Source organism: Atractosteus spatula, chromosome 3 (genome assembly GCF_055471065.1).
Source record: "Atractosteus spatula isolate fAtrSpa1 chromosome 3, fAtrSpa1.hap1, whole genome shotgun sequence".
Classification (NCBI taxonomy): Eukaryota; Metazoa; Chordata; class Actinopteri; order Semionotiformes; family Lepisosteidae; genus Atractosteus; species Atractosteus spatula.
The window spans coordinates 28,843,971-28,864,712 of record NC_142708.1 but is presented as its reverse complement, the minus strand read 5'-3'; the positions used below and the strand labels follow the sequence as shown (position 1 = coordinate 28,864,712).

The following is a 20,742-nucleotide window of genomic DNA, read 5'->3' as shown; positions in this document are numbered from 1 at the left end:
CATTACCTCTGAAATTTCATATTCACCTTTCCTGTTGTCACTTCACCTTTTTAGAGAAGCAGTGCTCCTGGGTCTTGTTCAGCCCTCAGTAAAAAGTGATATTTTCCGTTAATAAAAGTAACAGAGCTACATGGTCTACTTCAGCAAACATTGATGGCAAGTAAAATTTGATATAGGCTGCTGACTGCCCCATTATTTCTTCTATACTATAAATAGCAAAAAAGGCAGAGTGGTTCTATGAACAATAAGCAATTTCTTTTTACAATAATCAAGGCTAAAGAGTACAAATAAAGCTAAAATAACATGTCTGGGAAGTGTACACAGAGAAAACAAGTTATACGGTACAAAAGAGAAGGAAGAGCAGCATTCTTTAAACTTCAGCAAAATTAGGTACTGACTTTGGTCAGTGAGTTATGACCACCCGGGACCCCATCCACACCAGAAAAACAAATTCTTGAAGAGGTATTGGTATGTGAAAATCTGACAGAAATATCCAATCACTTACAGACTCATTTGTCAGAATATGGAACTTCAGGAACAGTAAAAACAGTACCACACAAATTAACAATGGCTATAAGAAACCTTTAACTGGCAGGACCAACAGTAATTACAATAATAACAATTGCTTACACTTATAAAGCACTTTTCTGGACACTCCACTCAAAGCGCTTTACAGGTAATGGGGACTCCCCACCACCACCACCAATGTGCAGCCCCACCTGGATGATGCGACGGCAGCCATAGTGCGCCAGAACACTCACCATACATTAGCTATTAGTGGAGAGGAAAGCAGAGTAACGAAGCCAATTCATAGATGGGGATTATTAGGAGGCCATGACTGGTAAGGGCCAATGGAAAATTTGGCCAGGACGCCTGGGTTACACCCCTACTCTTTTTGAGAAACCCTGGGATTTTTAATGACCACAAAGAGTCAAGACCTTGGTTTTACATCTAATCCGAAGGATGGCGCCTTTTTATAGTATAGTGTCCCAATCACTATACTGGGACATTAGGACCCACATGGACTGCAGGGTGAGCGCCCCCTGCTGGCCCCACTAACATCTCTTCCAGTAAGAACCTTAGTTTTTCCCAGCAGGTCTTTCATCCAGGTACTCACCAGGCTCAGACCTGCTTAGCTTTAGTGGGTTACTAGTTGTGAGTTGCAGGGTGATATGGCTGCTGGCTAATTAATTTCCATGGATCTTTTATATAGAAGTTACTTTCATTAAAGGATAGAATGCTCAGAACTGATAAGGACAGTTCCTTCAAAGGCACAAAACAGATTTACAGTATTCTGTGTAATAGAAAAGGAAAATCTTTCTTTTCGATTATATTACTATTTGTAAACAAACAGAATGTCAGTTTTGGCTTTTTTTAGTAATACCAATGATACAATGTATTACATTATTTCATTGTTAGATTTGGCTGTTGTTATTTGCTTCTGCCATATGACTCTAAGTGCATAATGTGAAGCTTACAAAATAGGGTAAATACATTTGGTTCTCTCTTACAGAAGACAATTCTTACAAGAATTTCACATACCATGCAAAACATATGCAAAATGTAAGTGTATGCCAGTTCCAGAAGTGTAACCATGGCAATTGATCAAACTAGAATAGTGGCCTGAATGTCCTCCTCTCGTTTGCAAAATGTCTTTTGTTTTTATTCATGCTGAGTTTAACAACCACTGTTGCATTACAGCAGGTCAATAATGTTGCTTCAGAGTTAACACTGTACAGGACTGATATTTCGTACATTTTCCTCTGATAATGTACCACTGCATAATATACTCTGTATTATCTGTACTAGTTTAATTAAACATTTTTGTTAGCATATATAGTATGTTTTATTTGTAAAATTGTGACACTTCCTATGGTGGAATTACACCCTCATTAAACTTAAATGAGGCTTAAATGTTTTTAAACTTAAGAGAGCTCAATGCACAAAGAGGGCTCAGCCACTATCAGTCACACAAGATCACATGCTTTCAATAGACAGACCAGTGTCAGTAGCTCTGAATATTTTAAGGATTTTAATAATGATACAAAGAATAACTAAAAAGATTGATTACACTTCTCTGTTTTAACACTTTTATTTTTTTTAAGTGTATGTAAAAAATTCTTACATATATCAGAAACATTTCATTTTCTGTGAGTTTCTGGAACAACAGCTACACTATTAAAAACACATTCATGCTAATAGTTTGAATTAGATATATGGGATATAAACTTTCAGAAAAAATAATTACAATAGGAAGCTGGAAAAAATGTGTTGACTGCATGGTATAGATTGTGTATCTTCTTATAGAAGTAGAAAATTTAAACAAATGTTCCTTACTTCACAGGAAATGTCTAATCTCAGAAGCTGGCAGATTCAAAGCTGGTGTAATGCCACTTTATGCTACTTTGTCATAATTTCTTAGCGGTAGCAAAATGTGGCCCGTACAGTTATCAGAATTTAAACCTCATCAAAAATTCCTACAGGAACTAAAATGTTGTCTCAAAGCATAAATATTTGTTGCAACCAGGAAAGGGAAATAATTAAAATAAATAAATATGAAATCCAAGCAGTTGGTATAATTTGAGGCAGCTGAGTTCTTTAATCTCTGTCACAGCTGCAGAGATAGAGTAATAAACCAAATCAAATATTGTGTTGCTGAAACAACACAACTACACAACACTAAACAAAAACACATATACCAGTTACACTATATACAAACCAAAGTGTCTCCAAGGCCTATGTTTTACAGGTCTACACAATAGGCTAGCCTTTTAACCTGAAAGATACAGTATATCTTTCAAAAATTCAATCCAAGACTAACTGTAACTGCCCACAACCTGGACGCAAACAGTGAATGTGAATCTATCTCCCTATTTTAAAGATGCATCACCAAGTAGGAGAGAATATCTTTATCCTCTTTATTCTCCACTAAAGAAACCTGAATTTCTTAAATTAAAAACTGTAGGATCGCAATCTCTTTATAATATCGTACAGATAACATAGCCAGAAGATTTCCAAGACCGATCAGAAAATGGTCCTCTCAGCTGGCACAAGATTTGAGCAAGAGGATGATGGTAGTGTTTCTTCTTTCTTTCTGTCTTCTGATTCCTTCTTTACTCTTCTGTTGCCTTCTATCCTCCCTTTCTCGTCCTGTCTTTTTGTGCCATGTTTCTGTGTATTGAGCCTTCAAATCAAGAAACTGATTATCTAGGGTAAACCGCAAAATCCCCTTTCATCATTGGTGTTCACCTACAGTACCTGTAAACTCACCTGTAACTAAGCAAATGCCTGATTCGACCCACTGTTCCCAGGCTCCCTGTTTAGGCTTTAATTAGAGCAATAAGATATTAAATGCAAAATATAGATTTAATGATCAAATCATGGATTGTAACATACTGATAAGTGTGTTTGAAAAGAATAATCTAAAAGGATGTACTTTATTACTCAGGAAAAATGTTTTTATATATGTTCAAAAGTGTTCAAGACAATGATTCATCCTTCAAGAGCTGAAGCCTATCCAGGCAAGCAAGGGGCACAAGGCAGGATACACCCTGGATGGGACACCAGTCCATTGCAGGGAACACACACAAAATCAAACATGTACACACTCACATCGATTTTCTCAGAAGCCAGTTAACCTACAGAGTGTCTTTGTACTGTGGGAAGAAATCGAAGCACCTGGAGGAAACCCAGACGAGCACGGAGAGAACTTACAAAGTCCGTGCAGATAGAGCACTAGGTACATAATTGAACCCAGGGCCCTAGTACTATGAGGCAGCAATGCTGACCACTGCCCCACTGTGCTACACTTTTATCATCACAAGACAACGATGATCATAATTCGTAATAGTCATACAATGCTTTCCATGCCATTCAACAACACTTTAACATTTAGGTGGGGAACCACTTCACCAACCGCTGAACTGCAGTACCTACCTGGGTGACACACAGCCCACAGCAGATCAATAGATCAAGTGGAGAAGTTTTAATTTCACCAGTTTAATTAATGAGGAAGTTTAGGTAGGGAACAGTGAGCAAGCCCAAAGTAGAATTTACCTTGGACAGTGGAGTTAAAACAACTTTTCTTATGAACAATACTATGAGATACTGAAGTCCCAAACAATAAATTTCTTATCCGAAGGGGGACAGCACTTAAAGTAGAGTGTCTGCAGTTACCATACTAAATAATGGGTTCGAACCGATCCAGAGGAAACAGTGCCACCTACAGGTCAACTAGTTAATTACAGCAGCAACTTCATTTAGCTCTGGAGTCCTGTTAGGAAAAGGCTACAAAGTAGTAACACAGCTACTCTATAAGTAGTCATTTTGTTAGCAGCATATCATTATCAATCTAAATTTCTCATTATTGTCTATTAATTGGATTATGAAAAAAAATTCATGGTTAATAATTATTTGCCAGTGATTCCAACGCAAGATGAATAGACCAGGGCCGCAAGATCTGACAACTTCTGATCTCCTGTCTTTTATTTCAGTTTTAGGGGTTAAATGAATGTTTTCTACATCTCTTTGAAGGTGCACTTTTTTTTTCTTTTTAAGAAGGCAGCTTATGAAAGTTACAAATGAAAAAGTTATAAAAAGATCATAAGATGGGAATGGAATTCTGTATGCTACTCATGGGTAATAAAAATAAAACCAATATGTAACATACAATACAATTTTTGTCGACTATCCTAGCAGGTTAAAATTAAACAGATCATCAATACAAGCTTTAATTGTTTTGGTGAGCTACAAATGATTAATTGTAAAGAAAAAGGGAAGTTCACTGAGATGTTAAACACCGTTTTAAGAGTTTTAATGTAGTAAGTTATACTGTAGGGGGCGAGTGTCAAGAGAGAGGCCCCGTATCATTCTCTAGGTAACCTTCGCCCCCTGCAGCAGAATTTTCTTACTGCAGCGTTAATATTTTAACAGACCGTACAAGGCAACTACCGTACAAACTCTCAAAACATGCATGTAACACACACATACACTCCTCTCCCTACTTATTATTACTATTAAGAAATGCAACGTGTAAAATTCCTTAGTGATTTAGTAGTGTATGTTTTTTTTCCTCATTGTAATATGATCTCCATTGTCATGTATTTGTGTGCTAAGAACTTTCAGACCATGTCGGCGACTTAGGAACCATATTTAAACATCCCCAGCCACGTTAATATTAAAGTTCCGTCTGCAGTCGCTTTTCCAAAATTGTGCAGGTTACCCTCCTTCACAGATGTTTTGAGAACCTAATCTTTAAAAAAACGAAGCACTTGAAAATGATATTTTCTTAATTTAAACATGCACTTATATTTAACTGTTGAATAAGGCAGAAGTCCGTGTTTGCCCCCGTTATGACCAGCTTTAAACGGTGGACAAAATATACTGGTGTTCCAAAACATGAAAGTCTCCTGCTTCACTCCATACTTCTGAACAGTTTCGTGCGGGGAACAATGGACAAGCGCAGCTCACAGGGTAGTTAAAATTGACGCTACACAGGCTTCTGTTTAACAATATGGTCAAAGCTTTATGCCCTCTTAGTGCTTCTCCCAAAAAACATTGTTAAACGAGGAAACCAGAACACCAAGCAGGGAAGTTATGCATCATTTATACATGAACGTCTTTGACAGCGGTATAACCAGCTGAGCGTATTTAATCCATTTATTGGGACCCACCTTAACTGAGGTTTTTGCTGAGAGAGAGAGGGGGAGGAGTTGCACAGCACTTTAAACTGAACTCGGCGCAATCAAAGCACAAGGCGAATAGTATTTAACGTTTTATTGTAAAACTAGCTTAATTTATGTATTATATTTACTGTGGTTTGTTATGAAAACGGGATGTGACATGCCCACAGGAGGAAACGGTGTGCGTTTTTCAGAAGCTGTAGATGGAAAAAGAATTTAAACATTTTTGTTTAGTTAGTTAGGGGGGCAGGAAGCACAGAATCTCACAACGCCGCTTTAAAGAGTACTGAGAAGGAGAGAAACTTAGCAGTCATTTTTTATCATTACAACGTGTCACTGAAAGAAAATGCCAGCAGACTCTCAAGAGGATTTGGCAACTCTATCTGATCTGGATGAGAAAAGCTTGTTGGAATCTCTAAGTAATCGATTTCAGCAAAATCACATATATGTAAGTACATTTTCTAAAATACCATTTTGAGCTTTCATTTCACTGGAGATAGTAATTGGACGGGAATATTGTGCAGCACTGTATGTATATTAGTTACCAACGAAGCGGGGAAAAAAAACATTTCTGAAACTTCATTGACTGACAGTTGTGATATAGGCTTTTATAATGGTAATAGACGAGTTTATTCAACAGAAAATGTCAAAGTAATGATGGCAATACTGGGTACAAGTAATAGAATAGCAAAGGCATGGATGAGTGTAATGTCAACTAATGTCTTTGAATTCTATTACATTTTATTATATTATTCTATTAAATTTCGTATTCCTATCAAATCGGAGGGCGAAAGATACCCTGTTGCTTAACGACTTTATGGAGTCTGTGTGTTGCTGCTTGGCTTGTTTGACCTTCGGAAGACTAGAGTTTTTTTGGGATAGGGTTGTCCTTCCATCAGATTCTCTTTTGGTTGTGATGTTAGAGTCCTGAAAATCTCATTGTCCATTCACTGACCGTATTCCTTTGCAAAGTACAATATAGTAGAGCGGAAGACAATGGGCGCTTTATGAATCTTTCCCATGTGGAGTAGTTTAAAAAATATATACTGTAGGTGTATTATACTGTATTTGCACAACAAAAATAAGTAAGGTACTGTATATGAAATGCGTAGGGGCTTTTGTGGTCAAGGATTCGTTCCTTTGATTCGAACAGACTTCTGTAGCCGTCCACTATTTTCAGGTGGACTTCAGGAGGTTAAAGAGCTACTGAAGTTCACATTTCTCTTCAAGTGGCAATTGCATGAAGTTTTGCTTAAGGTGCAGGAGAATGCAGAAAATAATTAAAATTGTTTTAACAAGTTGCTTGACTTTTGACCGTCAGCTGCGGATGTAACTTGTAATTTGTCAGACGTGCCATGTGCCTGTATAAAGTGCAATTAATGTTACTTTCAAAATGTGTGTAAACTACGGGGTTTAAGTAGCCTTGTTAGTTCAATATTGAGTGTTTACAATACGTTTTTCTCATTCTATTATTTTCTCACAAGCACGAGTAGGATTCAGTAAACACTGCACTATGACTATTTCATTGAACAGTCGTAAGTTTTGGCAGTTACATTTTTTTTAACAGTTTGAAACACTAAAGACCAAGAATAGTAGGATGATAACTTTGGAATAATTTTCAAAAATGATATTTTTTTTGTCGTATTAGCACAGTGGCACGAAAGGAAGTGTGTTATAATTCTGTAAATTAATTTACGACAGTTTTGATCTGTAATTTTAAAAGGCAAATATTCTGTCTGCATGCCTGTACTTAACAACTATGTGCTCAAGACTGAAATAGTTTTATGGAAGTGTTCCAGCATGCCCTGGAAAAGCCTATAGGAAGAGTTCACATTTTTCAAAAACACAGGAAGAAGAAAGGCATCTCAAAGCAATTAATTCAAAACAGATACTGGATGTGTTTCTAGACTCCCAACTGCATGGCAGCTACATCCATTTAAGAATTTTTAAGATATATTCTAACAATCTTATTGATTACATAGAAAATCATTATATTAAGCATAATTTTATTTCTTTACATCTATCAGTGTCTGCTTATTCAAAAGGTGGTAGCAAGATGGCATTGTCTAAATACAATTTCACATCTTATCAGACGACAACTTAGTCTAAATGTTTGGTTTTTAATGTGATGTATTAAGTGGTCTTGAGGGTGTCTAGGAAGACTGTCAGCCAATGGAAAGAGCTGTATTACGGCCTCAAATATCTAATACCTGATTTTTTTTGTTGAACATAAGCAGCATTCTAGTAGTTTAAGATATGTGGACAAAAGTCTGGAAAACATAAGTCAGCCATAGAGTAATTAATGAAACAACAGTTGTCAATTTAAAAATAAAAGTGGAATAATGTGGTTTCCTTGTTTGCAGTCTGGCCTACAGTATGTAGGATCCACTGTGTGTTATAGAAAAACAAGTTATGTGATGGTTGTTGTAAGTCACGTGGGGAATAAGGGTCTTTCACAAATGTGGTGAACATCTAAAGTTGCACAGCACATATGACAGCGGTTAATTTATATACAAATAGGAGATCCAAATGTGTTCCTATTAGCTCTATTTTTAATGTCCTCATTTGTGCAAATTTTCATATTGCATAATCCACACTATATGTCCCTTCAGCTGGGTTTGTATAGTGGCATAAATGTTGCTGGGGAAACACCAGATTACTGTATGTCACTCAGCTCCTGATGGTAGAACTGATGTTTCTAGAACAAAAGTGCACAACTCCAGGCCTTGAGGGCTGTAATATATCAGGTCGTTCTGGTCTATTTATAGCTCGGGCACCTCAGAAATTGAAAAAGGTATTAAATTAGTTCCATTAAGATGACAAATGTACCAATTCATTGGTCGAGAGTTGACTGAAGTGTGAATCTGCTCACACTACAGCACTCTTGAGCTGCAGTTGTGAAATACTGTTCTAAAGTGACTGTATAGTCTCTGAGCACTGGAACTTCTTTATAATTCATACCTCTGTCAGTCATAATGGACCAAATTAAGTCCCTGCACAGGTTATGGAAAACATATCAATGTGCACATGTGACCTTTTCGGTTCCGCGCGGGCTCGTGCCCTCCACCGCTCCACTCCACCCGTTTCGTCCCGCAACACCTGGGGCGTGAACCCTGGTCTCCAGCGTAACGCAACGTATCGCATGAGCTAAAGAAGACCTCCCTCAGCCCAGGCAGCTGAGGTCACTGCTACACGCAGGGAGGGCGATGACGTCACCGTATCCAAACTAGCTCCGCTACACACACACAACCCTCAGTTAAGCCTCATCGTTTTGGTGTTATTCAATGTTTTCGTTTATTTCCAAGGCTCTGGAGGGTGTAACACAAATGATACACAATCAACACAACTAAGTCAGCATTCAGCCCTGGTTAGATGCTGCAATGTAGGCCAACTTCTCTGATTGGGCCTATATTTTTTTAAAAACAAAAAAAAAACGACTTTAATGTTAAGAAAAATAAGAAAATGTTTCAGGCAGAAGCCAAACCTAAGAGTTCCATTTGTCTTTTGTTTTATTTTTACCATTTAAATTTCTTACTGACTTCTCCAGATTCTCATATAGAAATCTGCTGTACACTTCTATTATCGTGCTGCCTTTCTTTTAACACTAATCTTCCATAAGAAGTTCTTGCAGCAATGGAAGCAAAAGCACATATCGGAGTTCTTATATTTTCTTTACAAAATCCCCCTTAAAACACTTTTTCTTCTTTCTTTGTGCCATTGTTCTCCCATTTGAGCCAAAGAGGTCTGTCCACAGCATTTGCTGAAGTTATCTTCTACATAGATTTGTTGTAAAAAGCTAACCTTTTCTTCCTTCAGACTGCACTGCTTAAGAACTTATTTTTAGCATATGACTGCTGAATGAACTACTTTAAACTTCTGAAACGCCTTTTGTATTTTCCGTTATCCAAGAATCTCATCTAGTTGGTTCTTGAAAGAAGCCACGTTCTTGAAAGGTTTCAGCCTTAACAGATTAGGTAGCTTGTCCCTTACTCCCACAGCCTTTGGTGTAAAGAAGTGCTTCCTCTTCTAACTGAGGTTCCACATAGATATCACCTTTCAGCTCTGTTAAGTGTTTCACTGTTAAATCTGAACGAAATTCGCTGGGTTGACTTGTCGATGTCTTTGAGAATTTTGGAGGCTTGGTTCCTTCTACCTGTCAGTGTAGGACATTCTCTTAAGACCTGGAATGCATCTTCTATGGATTGACCTCAGAGGAGCAATATCTTTTTTTTTTGTATCTTAATGCTAAAAATCGCACACGTATTCTAAATGAGGTCTTACTGATTTCTAACATGCCTTGATTGAAATTGTACACTTTGAAACCTATTCTAATCTTTTAGCCTTTTTTATTGTTTCCCCACATTGTCTAAGATGTAAATGAAATGTCACAATAAATTTCTGTCTTTAAAGGTTTAAAAGTTGCTTGAATACATACTTAATATGGACATATAGCTCTTGTCCTCACATTCAAAATTCATGCCACATACTGTTTATGAAGTTGTGCAATGTAGCACTGCCTGAAGACTGCCTGTTCTTTCTGAGCTTTTGCCTCAGAAAGTGTTGCAAAACTTACTTCCTGTAAAACTGATTAAAACGAGGGAACTGATGTTGTGAATAAACTGTAAGAAACATTTTATATTGTTCTTGATTACGGTTTCCTAGCAAAAACTACTGTATTACCTAGGCATAGTGTGGTAATAGTGACATAGAAACAAATATGCATGCTTTGTATGTGACGTCTGTATTTTTCAAAGTTGCAAACAATTGACCACATTTTAGTTTAGGGATTGCAGCATTGCCCTTTAAAAATGAAAAATAGTGAGTCAACTGGTAATACATTTATAAATGGAAAAGCTACCTTCTGAAAATAACTCCAGGGTGAGGGTATGGTTCAGGCTCTGGTTGGAATTGGTTTTGCCACTAACATGCAGTTAATCTACAGCAGAGGTTGCTTATTATTACATTTATGCCACTGTGGTACATCTATGCCACTTTATTATGTATTCGATTGATTAAATGTTTATAATGGCATCAACACCCCCAATATTAAGTGTTACAAAACATGTTTGTCTCCTTCTGTTTTGCAGACATACATTGGGGATATCTTGGTAGCCATAAATCCATTTAAATATCTTCCACTCTATGAAAAAGCGGTAAGTATTTTCCTAAGAGAAACCAAGGAATTAGTCTCTTAATTTTCCATTCTTTTTTTGGCAACAAGCAAGTGTTTAAAATATCTTGCAGCACAAGGATGGCAAAACCGTTTTGGAGCTTTATTCCTTGGTGTTATCACTCTTTGTTGTGACGTTTTGTCAATCAACCTAGCAATTCCTGAATAATGGAGCTGTGTTGCTTGTTTACCCTCTCGAGAATTGGTACCTTCAAGGAACCAACATTTTGTAATTGTGGACTTCAGATGTATGAACATGTTGGAAGACAGTGTTAATATGTAAAAATAATAATGGGTCCACAAATGCCATCCTGTTTTGCAAGTTGTGCACGCTTGGTTTGCTGATCAGATGAAATCATGCTTTCCCCAGTAGAGAGTCTTTCTGGGCTGACCAAATGCAGGGGCCTCCAGGCTTGGATTTGAGTCTCTGCCGTGTTGAAACTCCTTCAGCCATCAAGTCACTGTGGAGTAATGTTTCCCCTTATACAGCAACCATATAGTCTTGGATTTGCTTTATAGAGTGGTCTTCCTTCACCAAAATTTGAGGTCAAATTGCTTGATTCAGAATGCCACTTGATTTAAAAGTCCATAATTAATTTACTCAGGAAGGCACAAGACAACCTGGGTTATATACAACAGTCATTGAGTAAGGATCAGAATGCAAAACTTTCTGAACACCCCTCCTATGTGCCTAAAGACAAAGCTGATTCCTGGGAGTAGTATTTAATGCTTCCAGTTTAACTGGCTTTATCTAGGTAATTCAAAGGTTTAATATGTGTTTGAGGTGATTAAGTAATTAAGCAATTCTCTGTCACACCTATGGTTGTGAATCAGTATAATATTCTGACCAAGTTGAGATAAAAAGCTTTCAGTAATAGATATAAGAAACATTTTTTTGGAGTTTATTATTTTGAAAAGAAGATGAGCGTAAATTTACTTTTACTTTATAATTTAGGATACTATTATATGTAGTATTAAAGAAAACTCATATAATAAGTCACTGTTCATTGTATGCCTCAAAATTATTGTTTAAGTTCAGTGTCAATGAGGAACCCATGAAAAAAAAATCATCAGTCAAATGTAAAATTATATTTTTGGTTTGTATGAGGCATCTTTGTTCAACACCAATGAAATCTAGCATGAAACAAATTATTTTTATTTTTTAATGGCTGCTTTGATTTTTTTGATGGTTGAAATTTTCGTTAGATTCCATCTTGAGATCTAGATTAAATAATATCCACCAGCACACCACTACCTTTAAACCAGATTTCTCTTAGTGACTATGTGTTCCCGCTTAGTGACTGGATTGAATTGTGGATTTAACGTGTACAGGTATTGGGAAAAATAGTTGCCCAGATTAGTGAAGAGTTGGTGTTGAAGAGTTGATTGCCTTTGAACAACCCATTCCTTGGATTTTTCCATTGAATGATGATTAGATATTTCAAAACTGTTGATAACATTATGAATGTGATTCATTTGCTGTGCAGTAAGTACTGTTTTTTTGTGTACCCAGGTATCGGAAAAATATAAAAACCATGAAAAAAGCTCTTTGCCTCCCCATATTTTTGCCATCGCTGACAGATCTTACCAGTCCATGCTAGGAAGGCTGGCAACTGGACCCAAAAACCAATGTATTGTTATCAGGTAAGCTTAGTCCTTCATTAATTCCTTATGTTCTGAGTCTTGTCAAAATGTGGTATTGAAATTGACAGTGTTAAACACCATACCGAGAAGAACATCTCACAAAACACACAAGCACTGCCATGTAAGAAATGTGAGAGCTTCAGAGAATTGAGAAAACTGAAATTGGCCAAGGGGACTTGTGACTTTCTTTTCTTTTTTTTTTGGCCCAATGGTTTCTTTTCTTTTTTAAAATTAAATAACACGAAAAAACAGACACACAAATATACATACAAATAGATGGAAAAAAGCCATCCACTGAATCAAAAAAAAAAAGTACTCAAATATTAATATTTAGATACGTTTAGAAGGCTTATGATTGAAGCCAAGGTAAAAAAAAATAAATAAAAGCATCAAAGATAGTTCGGTTTTTACCACATAAGCACAGATAATCATGTATAGAAAAATATCTCGTTTAAAATAACATCACTTCTTTAACAGAAATAAGATTTTTACTCAGTACCACTTGATTGCTGTCAGGACCTGGGACAGGACAGTGTTGTTTCTGAAACATAATGTAGACTGCTTTCTACCAGCCTCAAATCCAAGGAAAGAACAAAGTTACTTACAAAGCAGTGCTGGATTTCTTTTGCTACCTTGCTATGCAATGATGTTTCAGAATCGAGTACGGAAAATGCTCCAAGCCCATGACCCCAGTCCGCTCTGTGAGCGAAGACAGGAGTGATCTACATGTCTGAGTTCTGCAGCGGTGCCTGGCCTTGCCAGGCATTACCACTGCCCTTTAGAGGCAGTAGTTCTAGGTATATATCGACCACACACTAATATGCTGGTCTTTGGATCCAGCGACCAGCAGCCTCTGACTAGCCTCTGCTGGTCATGCCGAAGCCAAGTTTGTCTGGTCCTCCCGGATAGGCAGATAGGAAATCTCTACTGAGACCTGCAGCTGGAGTGTTTGCTCTCCATCAGGTGACCAGGCCCAGATGATGGTTTCCGCAGAGCCCGCAATGCCTATCGGCTTCCCCTGGTTAAAGTTGAGGCACATAAGCAGCTGTGCAAAGACAGACAGGCGGCTCTACAGCCTCCGCATGGGAAAAATCTACAGCTGTCCTCATGGCCCACAAGTAGCCAGGGACTGCAGCCAGAGTCAGGCTGCCAGAGCCTCGGACACATGGGCATGCCCAGCCAAGCCTTCGGGTTCGGGCTGCAGACTGGCACCTGCTGGGCAGCACGGACACCCAGGCATCGGCCATATCTGCTCTGGTGAGCGCTAGCAGCCAGTCTCCTAATTCAGCACAGATCCCTGGTAGAAGCCCACGCTCCCTACGACGAGGTAGCTGGTCCACTGGCTCCTCCCCTTGCTCAGGTCCCACGTGCACTCATGCATGTCTAGGCCCCGGCTGGACAGTTACTCGGGCTGCATACGTGCATGTACCAGCCCTGGCTTCAGCACACCTGGAGTCACTCCAGCTGCACATGTACGTGCCCCAGCCCTGAGCTCTTCACACCCGGAGAGACACTCCGGCTACTCGGTTTCAACATGGACTTTAGTATTTTCTAAGGTCATGCTGTATGTCTGCATACACATGCTGCATATACACAGAGTTAAACTTAGTTTTTACTTATTTTGGTTTGAAATAAATACATTTCTATCTTTTAAATCTTGTGTACAATTCCTAGCAGTAAAACGGAACTACAATGCCCCTGCACACTTTAGTTTTGCTGTGTGTTTTCTTATGTACTTACACAGGTAGGGCACACTCTATGGGTAATACTGTATATTAATGTAGTGTTGTATACTGAGGTGTCTAGTCCTTTCTAGAATTTGCAAGTTACAAAACATGTACTGTACAACCATGTCCTTTTTCAGCTATTTATTTTAATGTTGAGTTTTTCTTTTTTGTCTCGGGACGTTTCCTTTTCTTTTTGTGTTTTACTGTTAAAAACCTTTGTCTAAACTAAACAAAATATGTATATTTATACAAGATTAAGCACATTCAGTAAAGTTTACTGTTTATTAATATCCCATAATTGAGTGTGAAGAAATGTAAAATATGTGAACCCAGGTTCTTAATTTGGATCTGTCGTTATCCCTGAGTACACTGCTCACAAACCAAGCTTTTACGGTAATTGTATTAAGGAAGATTTTGCCATTTGCTTACACAATGGATGTTTTTTTCCAATGGTAGTATATAAATTGCAGTTGTGATTTTTAAGAGATCTATTAGTAGAACATCATATCACTATATATAGTAGGGTCATAAATATAAGCAGGTGTGGCCTCATAAAGTTTCACTACCTGTGTCATCGCTTATCTTTATTCTTGATCATCCAGTTGTTTGGTGTGCATGTTTTCCACATACTGGAACCTGCGTCATTTCATTGAGTAACACCTTTGGAATTTAGAAGGACAAAAAAATTTCATGTAAGATGTACACGTAGCGAAAGTAAGATTTGTAATATAAAGCACGACTCATCAAGTAGTTTGTGACATACTGTAATACAGTTTATAAATAATACGAAAATACAGATAGAGGGGAAAAAAAAGACAGTGTTAAATGCTAATCTAGAACTTTTTAAGGAGTCGTTTTGTTTAAATGCTTGGTCAGGGTTTTTGCAAATATATTTTACTTTTTGCAATGATAATCACTTTGATAAATGTGAATCCTACAGTAGTACTTTATTTTACACGCACTACATTTTTGTTTAACTGAAAGGCCCTTTTGTTTTAACAATCCATTTACGGGGTGGAGAAATTTTCTAAAGTGTTTTTACATACTACTGTATGTTTTAATCCTTTATGATTGCATGCCAGCTGGAAAACCAGAGGATACAAAATAAACAGTAGCAGGGTTTTTCATTGTGTTTCTGCACTACAGATCCTTTCTTTTTGTAGCCTTGGGTTTAGGGTATAGTCTGATGGCAGAATGTGGCTTTTTAAAACTAGAAAAAATGCAGAATTTATAAGACCCTCTAGTGCATGTGGAGTGCATTGAAATTCTGGCCCCAAAATTGAGTAAAGAGTGTTTTCAGTAGTTTTGAAAACCATAATTGCAATGCAATTGCAATACTAGTCAGTAGCATTATATTACATCACATACAGTAGGACCCAGCAGTCCCTCATCTCATCAATGAAACAGTCAACAACAGTCTAACTTCAGAACCACAGCCCAAGGAAAAGACTTGTACTGTAGCTTTCCAGTTAAAAAATAACTTACAATATTAGATTATAATTCAGAGTGTGAATATACAGTAAGAATTTGGAATATGTATACTAATTTTCCATCTCAGTTTTGTACCATGTGCAGTGCATTGTAAAAGTATTCAGATCCATGCAATGTTTTTACATTATATTAAAGCTAGCAATTAATATTTTGTGTATACGCACTTTAGTTCACACTTTCAAAGCCAAAAACAATAAATTATTAAATATTTCATTTATATTAAAGAAAATTTGAAAAGTCACGATTGGATTAGTAATAAAATCCTTTGACGTGGCAAACCTAAAGCAAGTTGGGTGCTCAAAATTATATAAAGGAGCTAGACTTTGAGTGTCCTCTGTGTTCAATAATAGTGATTCTCATGTTTTTAGAATGAAAACGCTTAACTCTTTTAATGTTCCTTGGTTAGTTCATTACTCAGTTCAAGTTCAATACTCAACCATAAGACTAAAGAACTTTCTAAGTAAGTCATTGATAAAGTCATTGAAAGGTAAGGCGAATGGTACAAACAATATTAGTATTATATTAGTCTCTCAGTAGCCCTGTAAGTACAGTCTACTCAACAATCAAGAAATGGATAATCTCACTCAGACACTACATTGATCAAACCTTTACCCCAAACCGAGCAAGTGGGCAGGGGGAAAACTAGTAAGGAGTACCACTGTGTGGCCAATGATAGCTTAGAAAGAGCTACAGAGCTCAATGGTTAGGATTGGAGAAAATATACATCAGTCAACAATATCCAACACTTGGCAAAAGTAGTCAGAATGCCAGGGTGGCAAGATGGAAGCCATCATTAAACATATGCCATCTCCAAGTACTTGAGTGATTCTGCAAAAATGTGCAAAAGGTGTTCTGGTCACACAAAACAAAACTGGATCTTCTTGCTCTAAATATCGGGCATTACATTTGATGAAGACTCAACACCATCCCTACAGTGAAGCATGGTGATGACGGCATCGTACTGTGGGACTGGAATGCTTCGTCAGAATTTAAGGAAAGATAGATGAAGCAAAGTATAGACAAATACAACATGATAAACTTGTTTCAGTCTGCTAAGTACATAAAACTGGTATGAAAATTCCCCATTCAGCAGGACAGTAATCCAAAGCACAAGGTCAAAGTTAAACTGAAGTGGTTGAGTTGAATCCTACTGAGGATCTGTAGAAAGACTTGAAATCTGCTGTCCATTAGTGATACCCAAGCAACTGGGAAGAGCTCAATCATATCTACCTATAGATAGATAAAGCCTGAGCGCAAAGTTGGTAGAGATTTACCCAAAACGTCTGGCAACTGTAATTGCTGCCACATATTTGAGTTCACGTGTCTGAATACTTTATGCAGTTGGCATTTTCTGACATATACTGTAACTTGTTTTATCCTTATAAGTCCTCAGTTTGAGCATTTAGGTTTTGAATAAAATACTAAGTTTAAAAAATATGCATGCATCATCATTTGTAGTTTTATAAAATGAGACGGTATATGAAGGGTCTCAGGATATTTGAAAGGCACTGTAGGTTAGAAATACTGGCACTAATAGCTTACCTATCTAAGTAGGTCCTTAATAACTATTTTTAATATTTTTAGAAAAATGTTGTCCCATAAAAATTTTTGTATGTCATAAACATATGTATTGTCTTTTACTGTTATTTATACTGCAAATAATAAATGTATTTTTATTTAATATGCTTCATGCTAAGATCCCAAACTGCAGTAGAGGCCAGATTCTGACTGCACTTAACTGTTCTGCATACTGGCTAAGTGGCATCTTCCTTTCAGTTCCTTTTCAGTCTTGTTCATTTGAATTTGAAAGGATAACATTTTAAGACAAAATCCCAAATGTTATCCCAAGAATCAACAGAAAAAAACATCCTATTGGTTATGGGTCTCTCATTTAGCGCCAGATATTAAAAATAAATAAAATGTATGCTGACATACTGTACCAAGCTTCACATCTGTTGAAATGTAATTCAGCTAAAACTAAAACTGCAAGTTTGACACACAGACAGGAAAATGGCTCAGCAGATTCAGATGTCCTGACCTAATATTCACAAAATCTGTGGCAATTTGCCTGACATTTTCTTTGGTCTTTCATAACATTTACCTCTAAGTTCAGTCAGACATCTATGATTTGTGTAGTACATATAAAGCATACCCTAACACACTTCCAGAGGAACCTGTTCAGAATTGATGGGCGTATAGATGCCTTTCCACCTGTAATTCTAAAAAATTGTCCAGGTCTTTTTTTTTTAACATAATAAAGGAGAACTGCAATGGCATTTTTGTATTTCGTGATTAGAAAGAATCAGCATTGATGAGTGCATTTCAAACTGCAATACAAGTCAAATATACACAGTAACTTGTAAAACCTCCAATCTGCACCACAACATAGACAGAATTACCAGGTCGCGCAGTGCCGTGTTCTGCGATTCAGAAAAAGGCAACAAAACCCCAGGCTTGGGAATATAAGCAGGCTTGGGGAATACATCTCTTTAAAAAAGACAAAAGACACTTGTAAGATATCGTTAAAATATGCATATTTGGAATACATCTGTATATTTGTCGGTTATTTTTTTTATGAGGTATTTTTGCCGCAGTCTGGTAATTTGTTTTAAACTTACAAACACTGCAATTTGTTGGTTTAGTCTTTATATGTGATGATTTTCTTTAGCATTAGTTGTTTCTTTAGCATTTTAGCAAGACTTGTCATACATGCTGATCAAGCAGCAGTTTTTTTTGCTAGCAAAGTGTTACAACTTAGCCAAATATCTAGCTCAGTCTGTGTAATGTAACTGAATTTTTTAAAGACAAGCAAAATGTTATTTGTGTAAGGTGGCTGATTGTGTGAGTTTTGCATGAGGATGCACAATGAACTGGAAATCTGAGCTTTGATACTTGAGGTGTAACATTTAATGGGGGGGAAAAAATTGAATTGTTCTGTAAAGATTATTCAACTATAGCAGAATGTTTTCAGTGTTTCTTTTAACTATAGAACAGGCTATCTGAATGGAGTCTTTAAGGTTTGTCTAAAAAGTATTGCACACATCATATTTACATAGTTATTTTCTCTTTAGGGGCACAAAGAAGCTTTATTACCCATCCACGGTTACTTATCTTGAGTATCCTAAAAAAGTGGCAGATTAATGCCCTTCATTGCTTCAAAGATGGAACAAAAAAGCAATCCAAAATTGTTTCTTTGTAGTGAGTTAATTATTGGTGGCAAATGAGAATTCTAGGGCTACAAAATGAAGTATTGCAATGTTCCGCATGTGAATACTGTATGTTGTGTATTGACCATGAAGTACCTCAGGTAGTTAATTGATAGAACACAAAAAGGCTTAGATAGGAGGCCTGAGTTTCTAGACAGTACAGAAGGGTGATGTACATTCATAGATGTTGACATTTGTTTATTTGCAATTTTGTCTGGCTGAAGGAGTCTTGGATGGAAGAAGGGCAGAATGGGATGAAACCAAGCCAAAGGCTTTGAATGCAACTTTCAGATATGCCATGCGATACACTAGGAACATGAGACAGGTCTAACAAATGAGTGAACCTCTCACTGCCCCCCTGCAGAATATTTTAATTAACTTAAAGCCATGTATTGATAATTTAATTATCATATAAGGGAGGGTTATGTCTGTCTTTTAATCATAATGTACATACCCTATACTAGGTACTGTCCATATACTGCCATTATATGACAGAATAAGGATGGACTTGGTGATATTCAAATTTAGCTATTTGTGACGGTTCTCTGCACTGAATCCTCATGAACGTACTTCTCAAGACCCTACTGAAAAACTTACTAAATGTAGAGTTTGCACATGAGAGCACAAAAACCCCATTCTACCTTGGGTGGCAGGAACGAGACGTGTGCAAATACTGTATAGTTAACCTCGTCTTGTCAAATGATCTGTTTTCACTGAAATGAGGTTTCACTTATAACAGGCAGGCATTATAGAAGAGTTATCTAACACATGGCCTGCGGGCTGCATCTGGCCTGCCAAACCAATCTGTCCCTTCCAGCCTGTGTGTCATTTGTGGTCAGAGATTCGATCTGCAAAATGCCTGAGCCAGCAAAGCCAACTCCTGAAGCAAGTGTTTCTGCATAAGATCTGCATACACAGTGCCCACTGCAGTGTTTTACCTCTGTCCAGTCAGATGGCTTCTGTTTGGTGATGTGGAGGATCTACTTTGACAGGGATGTGTCTGAATGAAAACTGCAACGTCTTCCAAATGTCTCAATTCTGGAGCAAACCTAGTGACTGAACCATGACTTCTCTCAGAAACTGGGTCTTTTATTTAATAATGATCTCAAAACAAGATTTTTGAACATGGTAATGAGGTCTTTGTGATTGTTATTGATGAAAAGAAAACTAATGTGTGGTTCAAGAGGACAGAAGAAATTTCTGTCTTTTCCTAGAAGTGAATGGAAAGCAGACATCCTGGATATGTACACAACAGGTTGCTTTCCAAAGATCTAGCACTAGTAAATTTGTTGTATTTATATAAAAGATATACTCCAAATAGTATTCTGCTAGTTAGAACTTTAAAAAATTCTAACTTTTCTGTGTTTTATTTTCTGTCATGCGCTGTAACTTTGCCTTTTTGCCAATTTCTGTGCCCGTCTAATAAAGTAAAACTCTGCTAATTATACAACAAGGAAAACTCACTTAACACAGAACCTTTTAGTGTCATCATTCCCTCACATGGAATATACCAATGGTGTAACCCTAGAGTCCATTTAATATATATATTTCAATCCTGCAGTTAACCAATTCATAAAAGATCCATCCCTCAGTTCACAAAGGTAATTCACCCTCAAAAATTGTTTGTAATAGCATATTTTGCATAAAGTAAAATAAGTTCCCATTAATTGTAAAAGCTGATGACTTTTTCCGCAAGTCTAGTATTAAATTATATTACTCAATGTTCTTATTTTGACATTTCAGTACCATTAACATAATGATATTTCATGTTGGTAGTAGTTTATTATGTTTTTTTAACTCAGTACGGTAGTCACCTAGACAAC

At 37.0% G+C, this 20,742-nt stretch overlaps 1 protein-coding gene and 1 pseudogene across 1 annotated transcript in view; one reads left to right on the top strand and one right to left on the bottom strand.

Moving 5' to 3' along the window:
• The first annotated feature begins 5,715 nt into the window (after positions 1 to 5,715).
• unm_sa41569 (un-named sa41569) overlaps positions 5,716 to 20,742 on the top strand; it is a 64,811-nt gene continuing 49,784 nt past the window's right edge. Inside the window, exons 1-3 of the mRNA XM_088910347.1 lie at positions 5,716 to 6,129; positions 10,769 to 10,834; positions 12,365 to 12,495. Coding sequence (XP_088766473.1) covers positions 6,028 to 6,129; positions 10,769 to 10,834; positions 12,365 to 12,495 — 299 coding nt within the window. The 5' untranslated portion in view covers positions 5,716 to 6,027. The remainder of the gene's footprint in view (positions 6,130 to 10,768; positions 10,835 to 12,364; positions 12,496 to 20,742) is intronic.
• Positions 13,289 to 14,031, bottom strand: LOC148837664 (guanine nucleotide-binding protein subunit beta-like protein 1; annotated as a pseudogene).